The sequence below is a fragment of the Mobula hypostoma genome, chromosome 7, assembly GCF_963921235.1.
Source record: "Mobula hypostoma chromosome 7, sMobHyp1.1, whole genome shotgun sequence".
NCBI classification, from domain to species: domain Eukaryota; kingdom Metazoa; phylum Chordata; class Chondrichthyes; order Myliobatiformes; family Myliobatidae; genus Mobula; species Mobula hypostoma.
Window position 1 is genome coordinate 12,838,594 of NC_086103.1, and position 20,766 is coordinate 12,859,359.

Genomic DNA, 20,766 nt, shown 5'->3' on the forward strand with positions numbered 1-20,766 from the left:
TCTCTATGATTAGCTATATTAAGAGTTTGGAAGTCTATTACACCTGTATTATTTGAAATCTTTTTATACATGTTTATCAACAATAAGATTATTCTAATCTCTCTGTCTCAATATTGTTATTCTGTTTATAATTTTGGAAAATTAATAAAGAGATTGAAAAAGAAAAGAAAGATACTTTCCTTGACACCTACCTTCTGGTCCAGTCTGATCCTTCCCTTACTGACCTGGGGCTCCAGTTCCCAGCTCCTTGCAGAACCCGTTTAAACTCTCCCGAGTAGCGTCAGCAAACCTTCTGGTTCCCCTCCAGTTCAGGTGCAACCCGTCCCTCTTGCACAGGTCACCCCTTCCCCAGAAAAGTTTCCAACGATCCAAGAACTTGAAACCCTGCCCTCTGCACCATCTCCTCAGCCACTCATTCATCTGCGCTGTCTTCCTGTTCTGACCTTCCCCAGCTCGTTGCACTGGGAGTAATCCAGAGATTACCACCTTGGAGGTCCTGCTCTCCAGCCTCCTTCTCAGCTTGATATAGTCACTGCGTAGGACCTCTTCCCCTTTCTGCCTATGCCTTTGGTGCCAATATGCACCACAACCTCTGGCTGGTCCCCCTGCCCCTTGAGAATATCCTGCAGCTGGACCCAAGCAACCCAACGGCAACATCAGTAATCAAACTGAAACGAGTGTGAGCACACAATCAGACTCTGCAATGATCAACAGAACAAGGAGAGCACTTCACCTGTGAGTCGACTGGGGTGATATACTGCGTCCGGTGCTCACGATGTGGCCTTCTATATATTGGCGAGACCCGACGCAGACTGGGAGATCGTTTTGCTGAACACCTACACTCTGTCCGCCAGAGAAAGCAGGATCTCCCAGTGGCCACACATTTTAATTCCACATCCCATTCCCATTCTGATATGTCTATCCACGGCCTCCTCTACTGTAAAGTGAAGCCACACTCAGGTTGGAGGAACAACACCTTATATTCCGTCTGGGTAGCCTCCAACCTGATGGCAGAAACATTGACTTCTGTAACTTCCACTAATACCCCACCTCCCCCTCGTACCCCATCAGTAATTTATCTATATACACACATTCTTTCCCTCTCTCACCTTTTTCTCCCTCTGTCCCTCTCACTATACCCCTTGCCCATCCTCTGGGTTTTTCCCCCCTCCCCCTTTTCCTTCTCCCTGGCCCTCCTGTCCCATGATCATCTCATATCCCTTTTGCCAATCACCTGTCCAGCTCTTGGCTCCATCCCTCCCCTCCTGTCTTCTCCTATCATTTTGGATCTCTCCCTCCCCCTCCCACTTTCAAATCTCTTACTTGCTCTTCCTTTAGGTAGTCCTGACAAAGGGTCTGGGCCCGAAACGTCGACTGTACCTTTTCCTAGAGATGCTGCCTGGCCTGCTGCGTTCACCAGCAACTTTGATGTGTGTTGAGTGAATGACCGGTGTCCTGTTGTTCTCGCCTCAATAATAAACAAACGCTTTGAGAGGCTGGTCAAGGATTACATCTGCAGCTTGCAAACTGGACCCCCTACAATTCACCTACCGACACAATTGATCGACAGACGACACAATTGATCGACACACAACACAATAGCCACAGCTCTACACACCGTCCTTGCACATCTGGAGAAGAGGAATGCTTATGTGAGGATGCTGTTCTTGGGCTACCGTTCAGCATTCAACACTATAATTCCATCCAGGCTCGAAAGGAAGCTCAGAGACCTCGGCCTTGTGCAGCTGGATCCTGGTCTTCCTGTCAGATCATCGGCAGGTGGTAAGAGGCTCCCTCACCTCTGCCCCTCTGACTCTCAACACAGGAGCTCCTCAGGGCTGTATACTAAGCCCCTTCCTTTACTCCCTGTATACCCATGACTGTAATACCACCCACAGCTCTGATTTGCTGATGACACCACATTGATTGACTTTATTGCAAATAATAACGAGGCAGCCTACAGAGAAGAAGTCATCACCCTGACACAGAGGTGTCAAGAAAACAATCTCTCCCTCAATGTCACAAAAACAAAGGAGCTGGTTGTGGACTTCAGGAGGAATGGAGACTGGCTAGCCCCTATTGACATCAATGGATCTGGGGTTGAGAGGGTGAACAGCTTTAAGTTCCTCGGTATCCACATCACTGAGGATCTCATGTGATCTGTACACACAAGCTGTGTGGTGAAAAAGGCACAACAGCTCCTTAGACGATTGGAGAAGTTTGGTATGGCCCCCCACATCCTAAGGACTTTCTACAGGGGCACAATTGAGAGCATCCTGACTGGCTGCATCACTGCCTGGTATGGGAACTGTACTTCCCTCAATCGCAGGACTCTGCAGAGAGTGGTGCGGAAGGCCCAGCGCATCTGTAGATGTGAACTTCCCATGATTCAGGACATTTACACAGATAGGTGTGTAAAAAGGGCCCAAAGGATCACTGGGGACCTGAGTCACCCCAACCACAAACTGTTCCAGCTGCTACCATCCGGGAAACGGTACCTCAGCATAAAAGCCAGGACCAACAGGCTCCGGGACAGCTTCTTCCACCAGGCCATCAGACTGATTAACTCACACTGACTTGAGTGTATTTCTATGTTCCATTGACTTCTATTTACTATAAATTACTATGATTGCACATTGTGCATTTAGACAGAGGCGTAATGTAAAGATATTTACTCATGTAAGAAATAAAGTCAATTCAATAGTCTTCTAACAGTGTGGTAGAAATTGTCCTCGAGCCTGGTGGTATTTGCTTTCAGGTTTTTTCAAAATCTTCTGCGCAACAGGTAACAGAATTCTTCAGACGAACTAATCTCCTCTGAGGCTGTAAAACCGGTGTTATTTGATTTTATACGTTTTGTTTTGAAGAAGCTCGTACTTTTAAAATCCAGAGTGGTCGCTCAGTCCTGCCTGAGGTGGGTCTCTGCCGCCACCTACTGTCCATCGCAACAATGACAATATGTGGAATCGGCTGAAATACTGCGCGACGACGACAGGGGGAGATACTGAGTCACACTGCGCGAAAACAGGCCCTTCGGCCCATCTCGTCTTTAATTCACGTTCAAGGTTCAAAGTGCAAAGTAAATTCATTATCCAACTACATATATATCACCATTTACAACCCTGAGATTCATTTTCTTCCGGGCATACTCAATAAATTTGTAGAATTATAACTACAACAGAATCAATGAAAGATCACACCAACTTGGGGACTCAACCAGTGTGCAAAATAAAAGAAACTTTGCAAATACAAACAGAAGGAAATAATAATAAACAAATCAGCAATAAATATTGAGATCATGAGATGAAGAGTCCTTGAAAGTGAGTCTATAGGTTGTGGGGACATTTCAATGATGGGACGAGTGAAGTGGAATGGTTTCCCTCTCCCCTCCACAATGTTTTAAACCTACTCTCTTTTTTTCTCCAGTCCTGCCGAAGGGTCTCGGCCCGAACCGTCAGCTGTACTCTTCTCCATAGATGCTGCCTGGCCTGCTGAGTTCCTCCAGCGCTTTGTGTGTGTTGTTTCCATTTACAGCATCTGCAGATTTAGGAGGAGTTGGGCCCAGGACATGTCCTTAGAAATAATAACGATGAGGAACCCTCTCCATCAGTAAGGACTGGCTTATGGACCTCTGGTTTCCCTGTCCTGAAGTCAACAATCAGCTCCTTGGTCTTGCTGATGTTGAGGGAGAGGTTGCTGTTATGACACTGCCCGGCCAGATTTTCCATCTCCCTCCTGTGTGCTGATTCCTCACCACCTTAGATACGGCCCACAACAGAGGCCAGCGAGCTTAGCCCTCTAAACCTCTCCTGTTCATGTACTTTAAAACGTTGCCAACGTCCACACCTCGGCTACTGTTTCTGGCTGCTGATTCCAATACAAATCCGTGAAGAAACCGCCCCCCGACGTCCCTTTTAAATCTCCTGCCCTCCTGGCCACGCCATCTTCTCACAGCTCCCGTTGGAGAAGTCTGAAGTCCCCCGTCACCAGGAGCAAGAACCAACCGGCACAACCCTCATAACTACAGACACGGGAGATCTTGCAGATGCAGAAATCCAGAGCAACACACAGACGGTGCTGGAGGAACTCGGCAGGTCAGGCAGCATCTGTGAAGATAGACAGATAGATAGATATACTTTATTGATCCCGAGGGAAATTGGGTTTCGTTACAGCTGCACCAACCAAGAATAGAGCATAAATATAGCAATACAAAAACCACAAACAATCAAACAACAAAATGCAAACTATGCCAGATGGAAATAAGTCCAGGACCAGCCTATTGGCTCAGGGTGTCTGACCCTCCACGGGAGGAGCTGCAAAGTTCGATGGCCACAGGCAGGAACGACCTCCCGTGCTGCCCTGTGTTGTATCTCGGTGGAATATGGCCGAAGTCCAACAGCAAAAAGTTCCATATCCGGTCTACAAACACGTTCCTCGATCGTAATATGACCCGGATTGCACCATCCGTTGTTAACCAGAACAGTAAGCACCCAACTCCTTTACACTTACCGCTCTCAGTGCACTTCCGGTCAGCCCGAACGGTCTGGAAGTTTTGATCGGGAATGTCCTCGTGCAGCCCCGTTCCAGTGAAACACATAACATTGCACTCTCAAAATGTTCTCTGACGCCTGTCTAGCGCTGTGAACTCGTCCATTTTATTACCCACCGAACTCCTCTTCTCCATAAGTCTCTGTTGTCTCGACCCGGTCCTCTTTCCTTGCCTTTGTGATCCCCCTCTGCATCCTCCGTGTGTTTTCCTCCAGATTTCAGCAGGGGTGTCTGCCGCTCTGTTCGCTAAACCGGCCGGCATTAGCGCAAGCAGCTGGTCCCTGGAATAAACAATGCGATCATGCTTCTGCCCCGCTAATGAGACGTGTCGGAATGTAACTATTTCCAGCTCTGAATAGAAAGGGAGACTGTCTTGTCTGCCTTTCTCTTCACCATTTACACCTCGGACTTCAACTACTGCACAGAGTCTTGTCATCTTCAGAAGTTTTCGGATGACTCTGCCATAGTTGGATGCATCAGCAAGGGAGATGAGGCTGAGTACAGGGCTACGGTAGGAAACTTTGTCACATGGTGTGAGCAGAATTATCTGCAGCTTAATGTGAAAAAGACTAAGGAGCTGGTGGTAGACCTGAGGAGAGCTAAGGTACCGGTACCCCTGTTTCCATCCAGGGGGTCAGTGTGGACATGGTGGAGGATTACAAATACCTGGGGATACGAATTGACAATAAACTGGACTGGTCAAAGAACACTGAGGGTGTCTACAAGAAGGGTCAGAGCCGTCTCTATTTCCTGAGGAGACTGAGGTCCTTTAACATCTGCCGGACGATGCTGAGGATGTTCTACGAGTCTGTGGTGGCCAGTGCCATCATGTTTGCTGTTGTGTGCTGGGGCAGCAAGCTGAGGGTAGCAGACACCAGCAGAATCAACAAACTTATTCATAAGGCCAGTGATGTTGTGGGGATGGAACTGGACTCTCTGACGGTGGTGTCTGAAAAGAGGATGCTGTCCAAGTTGCATGCCATCTTGGACAATGTCTCCCATCCACTACATAATGTACTGGGTGGGCACAGGAGTACATTCAGCCAGAGACTCATTCCACCGAGATGCAGCACAGAGCGTCATAGGAAGTCATTCCTGCCTGTGGCCATCAAACTTTACAACTCCTCTCTTGGAGGGTCAGACACCCTGAGCCAATAGGCTGGTCCTGGACTTATTTCATAATTTACTGGCATAATTTACATATTACTATTTAACTATTTATGGTTCTATTACTATTTATTATTTATGGTGCAACTGTAACGAAAACCAATTTCCCCCGGGATCAATAAAGTATGACTATGACTATGAAAAACCCAAACAAAACTCTCTCTACCAGCATGTTAGAGAGAGTGCAGCTTCGACGTGTTACCGTGCAAAAAAAAAATACAAAACATAACGTAAGTTAAAAAGTAAGAAGAAAAAAGTAAGAATACGGTCTGGAATGGCTGTAACAAGCTGCATGCACGACTGGTGCATGCGCAGTAATGGAACAGAGAGTCGACACTTCAGGCTGAGACCCTTCCTCAGGACTGAAAACCCCTGACCCGTAGCTGCCACCTGATCTGCTGAGTTCCTCCAATGTTTTGTGTGTCCTGCTCTGAATCACTACAGTCCAGCAGCCTCTCGGACCACTTTGCACTAAAGCTGACGGTTATTTTTTTGTTCTAATTATGATCTCTGTGAATGAATTGTGTGTAATTTCTGTTTTTCTTGTGAATGCTGTTTATCTGATGTTCTGTGCCTGTGATGTTCCCTCTAAGGAGTACACGTCTGCCCGTGCACACACCTCTCACTACCGGCGCACGAAGAATTTAAACTGCACACCAAAGGTTGTTGCCCTCTATGTCGTTGGCATGGTAAGTATACTTCACATTTCATTTCCCGGTTTCTGCTGCGGACGGTGTTGGCAACGTGGAGTTGGCTATGATTTGTCCGCAGATTTTAGAACTGGGCTGATTTATGCAGTTTTTATTGAAGAAATTATTCAGAGCACACACGTTGTTGTCACTGGGCAAAAAGATTGCACAGCGCAAGATTTTTGAGCACACTGGTCAGTACAAATTGGCTGCAAGCAAGTTGTTCATTATGTCTGTGCACGCATGGACTTGAACAGCTGACATTGACCTACTCTGGAAAAAAATTTGAGCTTTTCACTGTATCTGGGTGCATAATGAACCAATTCCCGACATCAGACACGTCACTCCAGAGTAACTGGGAGGACGACAGACCAACCGCCCCGCACTTTACTTTCTGTATAATTCTTTATTCTTTTTAATCGTTAGATGTCTTTTGTTGCTGCAGGGCGCACCAACATGCCAGGGCAGGCTCTGAATACGTGGAAATGTTTCTGGTGAGCGAAACTGATCCTGGGTGTAGGTGGCAGTAGAGAGAGTACTGACGGGCTGCATCACAGCCCGGCGTGGAATCCAATGCCCTCGAATGGAAAATCCTACAGAAGGTAGTGGATACGGCCCAGTCCATCACAGGTAAAGCCCTCCCCACCGTTGAACACATCTACACAGAGCGCTATCGCAGGAAAGCAGCATCCATCATCAGGGACCCCCAGCACCCAGGCCACGCTCTCTTCTCACTGCTGCCATCAGGAAGAAGGTGCAGGAACCTCAGGACTCACATCAAATAGACAATAGACAATAGGTGCAGGAGTAGGCCATTCGGCCCTTCGAGCCAGCACCGCCATTCACTGTGATCATGACTGATCATCCACAATCAGTATCCAGTTCCTGCCTTATCCCCATAACCTTTGATTCTGCTATCTCTAAGAGCTCAATCTATCTCTTTCTTGAAAACATCCAGAGACTTGGCCTCCACAGCCTTCTGGGGCAGAGCATTCCATATATCCACCACTCTCTGGGTGAAAAAGTTTTTCCTCAACTCCGTTCTAAATGGCCTACCCCTAGTTCTTAAACTGTGGCCTCTGGTTCTGGACTCACCCATCAGCGGGAACATGCTTCCTGCCTCCAGCGTGTCCAATCCCTTAATAATCTTATATGTTTCAATAAGATCCCCTCTCAGCCTTCTAAATTCCAGAGTATACAAGCCCAGTCGCTCCAATCTTTCGACATATGACAGTCCCGCCAACCCGGGAATTAACCTTGTGAACCTACGCTGCACTCCCTCAATAGCAAGAATGTCCTTCCTCAAATTTGGAGACCAAAACTTATTTTAAACTTTGAAAGTGTACGATGATCTCTCTACCAACTCAGGTGACTCTGCCATCCTAATTCTTCTTGACCTCAGCGCAGCGTTCGATACTGTGGATCACGCCATTTTAATAGACCGTCTCCAGTACGGGGTTGGTGTTGATGGCACTGCCTTGAACTGGTTCACCTCCTACCTCAAAAATAGAAGCCTCTCCATCAACATAGGCAAATTTTCCTCTTCTGCAGCTAGTTTCTGCTGCGGGGTTCCACAAGGTTCCATCCTAGGTCCCATTCTTTTCTCTATACACATGCTTCCCCTCGGCCTAATCATTCAAAAACACGACATTTCCTTCCATTGTTAAACACAGCTTTATCTCCCCTTGAAACCCAATGACCAGTCAAGTCTAGCCAGCCTCATGAACTGCCTTGAGGATATAAAGTGTTGGACGACACAAAACCTCCTACAGCTGAACGAAGGCAAGTCCGAAGTTGTCCTATTTGGCCCCCTGATTCCATCAAAGTGATTACCAACAGTCTTGATAACCTGTCCACCCTTGTCAAACCCCACGTCAAAAACTTTGGTGTGATATTTGACTCCACCTTTAAGTTTGACAAGCAAGTTAATGCAGTACTAAAAGCCAGTTTTTTACCAGCTTTGTACTATTACCAAAATCAAGTCGTTTCTCTCTTTCAAAGATCCGAGAAAGTCATCCATGCCTTTATATCCTCCCACTTGAACTACTCCAACTCCCTATATTCTGGGATTAGTCAGTCGTCCCTGTCCCGTCTGTAACTGGTCCAGAATGCCGCAGCCAGGCTCCTGACAGGTGCCCGGAAGAGGGACCATATTACTCCTATCCTGGTCTCCCTCCACTGGCTACCAGTACGGTTTAGAATTGATTTTGAGGTTCTCCTGTTTGTTTATAAAGCCCTAAATGGGCTGGCCCCCTCCTATATCGCAGACCTTCCAACGTCTTATTCTACTTCCAGGTCCCTCAGGTGGGCTGACTTGGGGCTCCTGGCTGTCCCATGATCTAAATTTAAGTTCAGGGGTGACCGTGCCTTTGCTGTTGCAGCCCCTAGACTGTGGAACAGCTTTCCCCTCCCTATCAGTTCTGCCCCCTCCATCGACTCCTTTAAATCCAGGCTCAAAGCTTACGGTTATTCACTAGCGTTTGAATCTTCCTGATGTGGCTGATTTTTGCCTTGTGCCTAGGCTCATGTGTTGTTTATTTTGTGCCTAGAAGCTGTGTACCTCGTTGTTTATATCTGAGTTTCTTGTATTTGTGATTTTAGCTACCTGTTATGGTTTGTACAGAACTTTGGTCAACACAACTCCCTTGTCCATTCGTCCCCCCCATCCCTCCCCACTGATCTCCCTCCTGGCACTTATCCGTGTAAGCGGAACAAGTGCTACACATGCCCTTACACTTCCTCCCTTACCACCATTCAGGGCCCCAAACAGTCCTTCCAGGTGAGGCATCACTTCACCTGTGAGTCGACTGGGGTGATATACTGCGTCCGGTGCTCCCGATGTGGCCTTTTATATATTGGCGAGACCCGACGCAGACTGGGAGACCGCTTTGCTGAACATCTACGCTCTGTCTGCCAGAGAAAACAGGATCTCCCAGTGGCCACACATTTTAATTCCACATCCCATTCCCATTCTGACATGTCTATCCACGGCCTCCTCTACTGTAAAGTGAAGCCACACTCAGGTTGGAGGAACAACACCTTATATTCCGTCTGGGTAGCCTCCAACCTGATGGCATGAACATCGACTTCTCTAACTTCCGCTAAGGCCCCACCTCCCCCTCGTACCCCATCTGTTACTCATTTTTATGCACACATCCTTTCTCTCACTCTCCTTTTTCTCCCTCTGTCCCTCTGAATATATCTCTTGCCCATCCTGTGGGTCCCCCCCCCCCCCCGGCTCCTTGTCTTTCTTCCCGGACCTCCTGTCCCATGATCCTCTCATATCCCCTTTTGCCTATCACCTGTCCAGCTCTCGGCTCTATCCCTCCCCCTCCTGTCTTCTCCTATCATTTTGGATCTCCCCCTCCCCCTCCAACTTTCAAATCCCTTACTCACTCTTCCTTCAGTTAGTCCTGACGAAGGGTCTCGGCCTGAAACGTCGACTGTACCTCTTCCTATAGATGCTGCTTGGCCTGCTGCGTTCACCAGCAACTTTGATGTGTGTTGCTTGAATTTCCAGCATCTGCAGAATTCCTGTTGTTTTGGTCAACATGGGTTGTTTTTAAATGAGCTTTATAAATAAATTTGACTTGACTTCTTTGATTAGTTGTGGTTTTGTATTGCTATATTTGTACTCTGTTCTTGGTTGGTGCAACTGTAACGAAACCCAATTTCCCTCGGGATCAATAAAGTATGTCTATCTATCTATCTTGATGGTCACCGAACGGCCCCTCTCTCTTTAGCTCCGATTCTTCCGGAACACAAAAGATGTGGTACAGTTGCCCACCGAGGTGCTACTTCCGCCCCGCACTGCCAAAACCCGATGGCTCGACATGAGGCCGCGAGGAGCGGGGCATGCCGGGAAACAGGAGGATCGCGGCCGCGCGGGGCAAGCCGGGATAGGCGACCATGGCGACTTCACTCGGGGCCAACACGTACAACCGGCAGAATTGGGAGGATGCGGTGAGACCTGGGACCGGGTGCGGAGGTACCGGGAGGAGGGAGGGAGGGACAGGGCGGAGGGGAGTGAGGGTTACCGCGCTCCCTCGGCACCAAGGGCTGGGCTCAGTTCGAGGTCCGTGGCATGTCCCGGGCCCGGATCTGGACCTGGGTCTCGGGTACAGACGGTTGTGCAGAGGGAGAGGGGGATGTGAGTGGTTGTGGAGGATGATTAACATCCCCCGGCCCTGCTAACCCGAATCCACCACCCGCACTCACAGCCTCTCATCCCCCCACCAATCAGAGTCTCAGATCGTCACTCGATCCACCAATCAGACTCAGATCCCCACGCCCCCCCCCCCAGTCAGACTCAGATCCTCAGATCTTTCCGGTCCCCACCAGCACTTCAGAGCCCCCCCCATCCCCACCAATCAGAGCCTCAGATCCCCACTCAATCCACCAGTCAGATCTTCAGATCTTCCCCGATCCACCAGCTTCAGATCCCCCCCATCCCCACCAATCAGTGCCTCAGATCTTCCCTGTCCCCATCCTCACTGATTTGAACTCACAGTCCCAATCACAACACTATAAACTTTCCCTACCACAAATCAACACCATCGCACAGCCCCCTGCTTAACCTCCCTCCATCCTCTCACCCCCATCCCTCCTGTGACCCCCCCCAAACACCCTGCCTGTCAGAGATTCCAGAGGGAAGACGTTTAAAGTGAGAGCAAAGAGGTTTGAAGGGATTCCGAGGCGCATTTTTTATATAGGGATGAGGGCATCACGATAACATAGCGGTCAGTGCAAATTCCCAGAGTTTGGAGTTCAGTTCGACACCGTCTGTAAGGAGTTTGTACGTTTTCCCCACGATCCATGTGTGTTTCCTGCAGTGCTCTGATCTTTTCCCGCAAACCAAAGACATACAGTTAGTAGGTTAATTGGTCATTGTAAACTGTCCTGTGATTAGACTAGGGTTAAATAGGTGGGTTGCTGGATGGTGAGGCTCGTTGGGCCGGAAGGGCCTGTGCCCCACTGTGTAAGTGAAATCAAACAGTTGATAGTCTGGAACTTGCTGCCAAATGAGCTGGTGGAATCAGATGGGGCTCATCAGACGTGGTCAGCAGCTCACCTGGGAGAAGGAAAGCTCTGATCTCAAACCTCTCCTGCATTGCGGCTACACCCGCTCATGGGGAAGGCTTCGGGAGTAAATCCTGCGGGAAAATCTGGAGCTGGAGTCCGATATTGAGTTCAACGCTGACGGGCAACTCCTGCGACACTGCTGGTGCCAAACTGGATCGGTCTCTGCACTTCATTTGCTGTGTGGAGAGGGGTAGCCTGCTGCATGGGCCATGGCTTGCTCTCTATATCGAACTGCCCCGACTCGCACACTGTGTTGTGTATCCAGTAAGCAGCTGGGACGCAACATCCACGGTTAACCCTGACCATTTGAGAGCCTCAGTATGTTTTTGAAGCATTTACACAGGCACTTAAGTAACAAGGCACAGATGGATACAGTCCTGATGCAGGCAAATTGAGTTCAGTGTAGGTGGGCAAAGGAGGTAGTAAGACATGATTGGCAGAAGAGCCTTTCTCTGTGCTGTTGTATTACCCCTTCTCCCCTTCCATCAACCCCACCACCTTCCTTTCCCGGATTTCAATTTCAACCAGTGAAATCCCTTCTCCATTTCTTTGTCCTCAGACTCCAATAATACAGGTTTCCCCCGCCATCCGAAGGTAGAGCGTTCCTATGAAACGGTTCGTAAGCCGAAATGTCGTAAAGCAAAGAAGCAATTACTATTTATTTATATGGGAAAATTCTGTGAGCGTTCGCAGACCCAAAAGTAACCTACCAAATCATGCCAAATAACACATAAAACCTAAAATAACAGTAACATATAGTAAAAGCAGGAGTGATATGATGAATACACAGCCTATATAAAGTAGAAATACTTTTCCACAATCATTGCCGCACTGTCCAGTGTAGCGAAAATCCCACGCAAGCGCCGTCGGCAAAAACACTCTCTCCAGTAAACTATAGGAAGAGGTGCAGTCGACGTTTCAGGCCGAGACCCTTCGCCATCCCGCCCCCTCCTGTCTTCTCCTATCATTTTGCATCTCCCCCTCCCCCTCCAGCTTTCAAATCCCTTACTCACTCTTCCTTCAGTTAGTCCTGACGAAGGGTCTCGGCCTGAAACATCGACTGCACCTCTTCCTAGAGATGCTGCCTGGCCTGCTGCGTTCACCAGCAACTTTGATGTGTGTTGCTTGAATTTCCAGCATCTGCAGAATTCCTGTTGTTCTCTCCAGTAAACTATTAGCTATGAAGCTGCCAAATCACACCAAATAACACGTAAAAATACACAGCCGATATAAAGTAGAAATAATGTATGTACAGTGTAGTATCACTTACGGGAATCGGGAAGACACCGAGCACACTGATGATGGTGTGTTAGGCTGAGTCGTTGGAGTTTGGGTGGTGCATTGGCCCCCACCTCCGGGCAGCGAACCGATACCAATCCGCGAAGCATGCAGGGGTCCAGCGGTAGCCAGGAGGCACACAGCACATCTTTAAGAAAAAAGCCGAAATAAACATGCTAATTAATTAGGTGTTGCCCGGCAGGTAAATGTCGGCCCAGATCAGAGGCGATTGCCGATTGCGTCGTCTCTGATCTGGGCCGACATTTATGTGTCGGGCGGCACCTAATTAATTAGCATGTTTATTTTGGCTTTTTTCTTAAAGATGTGCTGTGTGCCTCCCGGCAACCGCTGCATTCTCTGTGAATCGGTACAGTATCTGTCCACAGCCCGGGGGTTGGGGTGGTGGGACACGGGGGTGTCATTTGTTTCCATTAGCTCATCTTCTCCTATGACTGCCTGCCTCGATGTCGAAGGTCGAGGTTCGTCGTCTGCTGTGGCTGATGTGGAAGGCTTGCTTGACTGCTAGTCTCGCGCATTTTTCCTATCACACAGTTCTTTGTAAGCACTCAAACCATCTTGCAAATATGCCCTAAACCAACGTACCCTTTCAAAATTTAAGTTGTACTTTATCATTGCAGTGAAAATCTCATGCAGTCACTTTCAGTGCATTTGCTACTGAATTCGGTTTCGATTGTTACCCTTTCCTCTTCCAATTGCACCAGCTCCTCATCTATCAGTTCTTGGTCATGGGATGCCAAAACCTCTTCAACATCATCTTCGTCAACTTCCACAAGCCAAACTCACTTTGTCCTTACTTCGTTCACCACGATCGAAATGCTTAATTATGTCTAGTTTTACACTAAGTGTAACACCCTTACGAGCTCTTTTAGGCTTTTCCGATACCTTAGAACTCATCTTGCTAACGGCTGCTCACCGCTGTCTGTCTGTGAGGAGCTTGTACGTTCTCCCCGTGACCGTGTGGGTTTCCTCCTCAAGTTCAAAGAGGTACAGGTTTATTGGTGACAGAGGTGTAATGGGGCCGGAAAGGCCTGTTACTGTTCTGTATCTCTAAATAAACAAGTCCGTGTGTGCCCAGGTGCAATGAAAAACTAACTTGCAGCCGCATCACTGGCACAGAGTGACAGACACACGGCAGTCAGTAGAAAAACATCAATTAGGTAAGAACTTTAGAAGAAAGAACACAATTGGAAGGGAAAACAACGAAGTATATACTCCTTGCAGACAGTGGTGGGGTTGTTTAAGTTTAATTGGCTGCATGTATACAGCTAAACGAAACATTGTTCTGTGGGCCCAAGGTACAAAACACACAGCACATATTGTAAAGATAGCACATGCAGTCACAAAGAAATGCTAGCCCAAGTCCCTGAGTCTTGTGGTCTGTAGATTGATGGTGTGTGGTTGTTGTCCTGAGCCACGTTTCTGCAGGAACAAGCCCGCAACAGTTCCTCATCTCCAGCAGGTGTAGCTGCAGATGAACTTAATCCAACTTGTCTCCAACCAAACGAACACTGGAGAGTGGCACCGACGGGAGAGCCAGACCCCAACCAGCTGGGGTTCCAGCGTGCCCAATGCCCCATTCTCTCCCACAACTCCTCTAACAGCTCCTCCCCTGGGTGGCTGTAACAGGCAGCACTGCAGCGTGAGAGCCTGGTCCATGCAACGACCGAGGCCACGCAGATCCCCCGCTGTCGGTCTCACCAGCCATTGGCGCTATGAAGCGTTACACTAACCGCTACACGACCTTGTCACTCAGCTCCATGTCGTTCAGCTGGAATGGGTTCAGAAACTGTTCACAAGGACGTTGCCGGGACTGAAGGTCTTGAATTATAAGGAAAGACTGGACAAGCTGGGACTGTTTTCCCTGGAGAGAAGAAGGTGGAGGGTGACCTTTCAGTGGTTTATAAAATTGTGAGGGACATCAGTAGGGAATAGTCGTCATCTTTTTTCCAGCCCTGCTGTACAAAACGTCCCACCAAGTAAACCAAATCTTGCAACTTCTCTGTGCCATGCTGCTCCCCCACCGTCAGCGTCGCCAGTGAACAGCACCTGGGGCGCTGGCACTGTAAAACATTACCCTAACCATTGTGCTACCATGCCTATGTTTTTGATATAGCTGACGTATCTATGTTGTCCGTATAGGATTTTCCGATCCTGTGCCAGACGTGCCTGGGAGAAAATCCGTATATCCGCATGGTAAGTTTCTCGTTCTCTCATGTATATGAAGATTTGTGGAGAGGGTCATGCTGTGTCGTTAATGTTTATTCCAACACCCCAATCTCATTGTGAGAACGTACAGGAACACAGTAAAATAGAGCCAGGGGAAGATTCACAATTCTAGACTGTTTAATGTCATTTCCAGCACAAAAGCGCAAAGGAGAACAAAGTAATTGTTACTCTGGATCTGATGCTGCACAAAAATACACAATAGATAGAGAATGCTATAATTAGAAAAAAACACAATAAATGTTAATACATAAGATAGCTTTTATGCACGGATTGATTATATGTACATAAAGTGACGCTGGGCACAGGAGTGTCTGTACAGAAGATGACTGACAGGAAATGATAAAGTAGTGTAGGTTGGGGGTGTGGAGGGGTGGGTTAGTGGGTGGAGGTGTTGCTTGGAGAAAGTAACTGTTTTTGAGGCTGGTGGTCCTGGTGTGGATGCTATGTAGCCTCCTCCTTGATGGGACTGGGACATGACCAGGGTGGGTGGGATCCTTCAAGACGTTACTGGGCCTTTTCCAGCACCTTTCTGTATGTATGTCCTGATGGTGGGTAGGCTGGTGCCAGTGACACATTGGGTAGTTTTGGCTACCCGTTGTCGAGCCTTCCAGTCCGCTGCAGTGCAGTTTCCGTACCAAGCAGCGATGCAGCACGTTAGGATGCTCTCTACTTCGAATGACATGAGTATGGATGTGCAAAGTCCAGCTCTCTTTAGCCTCCTCAGAAAGTCACACGTGAGCTTTATTTGTCACATGAACCTTCTCCCTATGACCGTGGGGATTCCAGGTGCTCCAGTTTCCTCCCATGTTCCAAAACTGTTCCTGATTCGGGGTGGGTGGGGATGTGTGTGTGTGTGTGTTCAGACTCTGTACATCCTATAGTAGCAATGAGAAGATGGCGCGTCCTGGATGGTGAGGATCCTTCATGATGGATGCCACCTTCTTGAGGTATCGGCTGTCGAAGATGTCCTCGGTGATGGGGAGGGTTGTGGCCGTGATGGAGCTGGGTGAGTCTAGCACCCTCTGCAGCCTCTTGTGATCCTCTGCATTGGAGCCTCTGTACAGGGTGTGATGCAGCCAGTTAGAACGCTCTCCATCGTACACCTGTAGAGTATGTAAGAGTGCTTGTTGACGCACCAAATCTCCTCAAGCTCCAAATTAAGCAGAGTCGCCATTGTGCCCCTTCGTTACTGCAGCAATGTGTTGAGCTCGGGATAGACCTTCAGAGTTGTTGATACCCAGGCAGCGTCTGTGGAGGGGAATGAACAGTCAGTGCTTTCCTCATCAGGACTCGAGGGAAAGAGGGGAGATAGCAGTTTTAAAAGGGAGGGCTGGCAAAACAAAAGCTGGCAGGAGAGGGGTGGATCCAGGTGAGGGAAGGGGATAGTAGGACTGATGCAAGAAGCAGAGATGTGGTAGGTGGAAGTGACAAAGGGCTGAAAAAGATGGAATCAGATTGGAGAGAACAGTGGAGCGTGGAATAAAGGGAAACAGGTAGGGAGGGGAACCAGAGGGAGGAGAGAGTGGGTGATGGGGTGGAGAAAGAGAAAGGGTTAATGCAGGCTAATGGGATGCGGAGGGTGATGATACACAGGAGAAGGGTTAGAGAGATAGATGTTCCTGTCGGGACAGTTATCATCTCTCTCACTGTGTGCTGGAATACAAGCATGGCATCTCCTCTCCTTTCAATAAATCCAGATTGTACTTTAACAGTAGTGTGTGTGGTATTGACGGTTTGTCATTGGCTGTAATCCAAATTATACCGTAACAGTAGTGTGTGTGGTATGGACAGTTTATGATTGCTTGTAATCCAAATTGTACTGCAACGGTGGTGTGTGTGTGGTATTGACGGTTTGTAATTGCCTCTGATCCGAATTGTACCTTAACGGTTGTGTGTGTGGGATTGCTTCTAACTTACAATTTTTCACTCTTTGCTCTTTCAGACAAAGGAGAAGTATGGCAAGGAGTGCAAGGTGGGTGTGTTGCTGTTCCTGATTTACAGCCCCTCTCACTCCCTTTCACCCTGGGTTATTTGAACACGATTTTGTGTAAAACTGTATACAGTATCAGGATGCAGGCCTTTTGTTACACTGAGGAAGAGCAGGTTAATGAGAAAGGAGCTAGCTGAATGGTCCCAGTTCTAGTGTAACCATCATCCTGAATAGACCGTAAGGAATAGTAAACTAGACCATTCGGCCCGTTTGAACACCACAGATTTACTACCCTCTGGCTATAGAAATTCCCCCTCAACTTTGCTGTAAAAGAGCATCCTTCTATTCTGAGGCTGTGCCCTCTGGCCCTAGACTCCCCTGCCATAGGAAACATCTTCCCCACAGCCACTCTATCTAGTCTTTCAATATTTGGGTTTCAATCAGATCGCCTCCCATTCTTCTAAACTCCAGTGAGTACAGGCCCTAGCCCCACCTTATTCTGGTTTTGTCCCCATTCCTTTCCAGCCCTGATGAAGGCTGTTGGCCCAAAATATCTGTTTATTCCCCCCCATAGATGCTGCCTGACTTGCCGACTCCCTCCAGCAGTTTGTGTGCACTGAGCAAGGCAGCATTGCCTTCTTGTCTGCGTGTGCCGGGCCTCTGCCTGCACGGGCTGCCAACAGCAACCCGCCAGAGTCCTCTGCCACGTGACTTCAGACATCTAGACGAAGATCGAGGTCTTAGATCTTCAAGTTCAGGTTTAATTCCCATTCAGCTATACATTACAGCCAAACAAAACAGCACTCCTCTGGGGCCTCGGTACAAAACACAATGCCAACAGTCACACACAGCACAAGGCACATATATACAAAGGTGCTAGAAAGCTTGTGAACCCTGTAGAATTTTCTCTTTTTCTGCATAAGTATGACCTAAAATGTGATCAGATCTTCGCGCAAGACCTAGAACTAGTTAAGTGTAATGCGTGTTATTTATTTAATTGGCTGCTGTTTATCTAGCTTTAGGACTTGCATGAAGATATCACATTTTAGGTCATATTTATGCGGAAACAGAGAACACTCTATAGGGTTTGAAAACTTCCTAGCACCACTGTGCTTATAAGAACAGATAAACATACTGCCACAGAAAACAATACAGCCCGTTCTGGAGCGTAACGATTGACAGTGCGCGGGATGTTGTCCTGGAGCCACGTTTCTTCAAGAACAAGCATTCTCATCGTGCGCTAGTGCAGCCGCAGACAAACACAGTCCGGCTGTTGGTGTTTCCGTGGCTCTGGTTTTTGTACAGGATGGGGTTGCTAGCCCCATGCCCAGCCATCCTCCTTCCGCAGCCTGGCTTGCGACCATCCATGCTGGAGTTTTCTCCAGCGACTGCTGCTCCCTGTTATCCCCACACTCACTCTCTCAAAGTCCAAAGTAAGCTTATTACCAAAGTACTTGAATGTCACCATATACAACCCTGAGATTCATTTTCTTGCGGGCATTTATATTAGATACAAAGAAACACAATGGAATCAATGAAAGACTGTCCTCAAAAGCACCAATATGCAAAATACAGCAAAAAGTGCAAATACAAACATACAGGGATAATAATGAATAAGCAATAGGTATCAAGGACATGAGGTGAAGAGCCCTTGTGGGAACAGTCAGGGTCCGGATGGGCTGAGTGAAGTTATACCCTCTGGTCCAAGAACTTGATGGTTGAGGGGCAATAACTGTTCCGGAATCTGGTGGTGTGGGTCCTGAGGCTCCTGTACCTCCTTCCTGGTGGCCTGGATGGGGGATGGGAAGTCCCTGATGATGGATGCTGCTTTCCTGCAACAGCGCTCCGTGTTGGTGTAACTCTGCTGTGATGCAGCAATCTGTGTCGGTACGCCACAGTAGATGCAGAACACTGTTTTCTTAAGAGGCAAACACCAGATTTCCAGCTGTGATTCTGATGTGTTGTCTGTCCCTCACCCTTTTAGATCTGCTCCAGGCCCTTCACCGTCTTCCGCTGGTGTCCGGGGGCACGGATGCGCTTCAAGAAAACCGAAGTCTGCCAGACGTGTAGCAAGCTGAAGAACGTGTGCCAGACATGCCTGCTCGACCTCGAATACGGTGAGCCCTCGGGAAATTGGCCAGGGGCAAAGTAAAGGTGCGGGAGTGTGGCTCCAGAGGAGGTTCACAAGAATGATCCTGGAATAGAAGGGTTACATAGAAACATAGAAAATAGGTGCAGGAGTAGGCCATTCGGCCCTTCGAGCCTGCACCGCCATTCAGTATGATCATGGCTGATCATCCAACTGAGAACCCTGCACCGGCCTTCCCTCCATACCCCCGACCCCCGTAGCCACAAGGGCCATATCTAACTCCCTCTTAAACATAGCCAATGAACTGGCCTTAACTGTTTCCTGTGGCAGAGAATTCCACAGATTCACCACTTTCTGTCTGAAGGAGTTTTTCCTAATCTCGGTCCTAAAAGGCTTCCCCTTTATCCTCAAACTGTGACCCCTTGTTCTGGACTTCCCCAACATCGGGAACAATCTTCCTGCATCTAGCCTGTCCAATCCCTTTAGGATTTTATACGTTTCAATCAGATCCCCCATCAATCTTCTAAATTCCAATGAGTACAAGCCCAGTTCATCCAGTCTTTCTTCATATGAAAGTCCTGCCATCCCAGGAATCAATCTGGTGAACCTTCTTTGTACTCCCTCTATGGCAAGGATGTCTTTCCTCAGATTAGGGGACCAAAACTGCACACAATACTCCAGGTGTGGTCTCACCAAGGCCTTGTACAACTGCAGTAGTACCTCCCTGCTCCTGTACTCGAATCCTCTCGCTATAAATGCCAGCATACCATTCGCCTTTTTCACCGCCTGCTGTACCTGCATGCCCACTTTCAATGACTGGTGTATAATGACACCCAGGTCTCGTTGCACCTCCCCTTTTCCTAATCAGCCACCATTCAGATAATAATCTGTTTTCCTATTTTTGCCACCAAAGTGGATAACTTCACATTTATCCACATTAAATTGCATCTGCCATGAATTTGCCCACTCACCCAACCTATCCAAGTCACCCTGCATCCTCTTAGCATCCTCCTCACTGCTAACACTGCCGCCCAGCTTCGTGTCATCCGCAAACTTGGAGATGCTGCATTTAATTCCCTCATCCAAGTCATTAATATATATTGTAAACAACTGGGGTCCCAGCACTGAGCCTTGCGGTACCCCAGTAGTCACCGCCTGCCATTCTGAAAAGGTCCCGTTTATTCCCACTCTTTGCTTCCTGTCTGCTAACCAATTCTCTATCCACATCAATACCTTACCCCCAATACCGTGTGCTTTAAGTTTGCACACTAATCTCCTGTGTGGGACCTTGTCAAAAGCCTTTTGAAAATCCAAATATACCACATCCACTGGTTCTCCCCTATCCACTCTACTGGTTACATCCTCAAAAAATTCTATGAGATTCGTCAGACATGATTTTCCTTTCACAAATCCATGCTGACTTTGTCCGATGATTTCACCGTTTTCCAAATGTGCTGTTATCACATCCTTGATAACTGACTCCAGCAGTTTCCCCACCACCGACGTTAGGCTAACCGGTCTATAATTCCCCGGTTTCTCTCTCCCTCTTTTTTTAAAAGCACTAGGTTAATGCACTAGGAGTGTTTGATGGTTCTGGGCACGTACTCACTGGAGTTTAGAAGAATGAAGGATGGTCACATTGAAACCTGTTGAATATTGAAAGGCTAGACACAGTGGGTGTGGATGTTTTCTATAGTGAGGAAGTCTAGGACCAGTGGACGCAGCTGCAGAATACA

At 48.1% G+C, this 20,766-nt stretch overlaps 1 protein-coding gene across 1 annotated transcript in view; it reads left to right on the forward strand.

Moving 5' to 3' along the window:
- The first annotated feature begins 10,263 nt into the window (after positions 1 to 10,263).
- The window catches only part of rbm22 (RNA binding motif protein 22), a 33,132-nt gene continuing 22,629 nt past the window's right edge, over positions 10,264 to 20,766 (forward strand). Inside the window, exons 1-4 of the mRNA XM_063053042.1 lie at positions 10,264 to 10,367; positions 14,925 to 14,978; positions 16,954 to 16,983; positions 18,926 to 19,058. Of these exons, the coding sequence (XP_062909112.1) occupies positions 10,314 to 10,367; positions 14,925 to 14,978; positions 16,954 to 16,983; positions 18,926 to 19,058 (271 nt within the window). The 5' untranslated portion in view covers positions 10,264 to 10,313. The remainder of the gene's footprint in view (positions 10,368 to 14,924; positions 14,979 to 16,953; positions 16,984 to 18,925; positions 19,059 to 20,766) is intronic.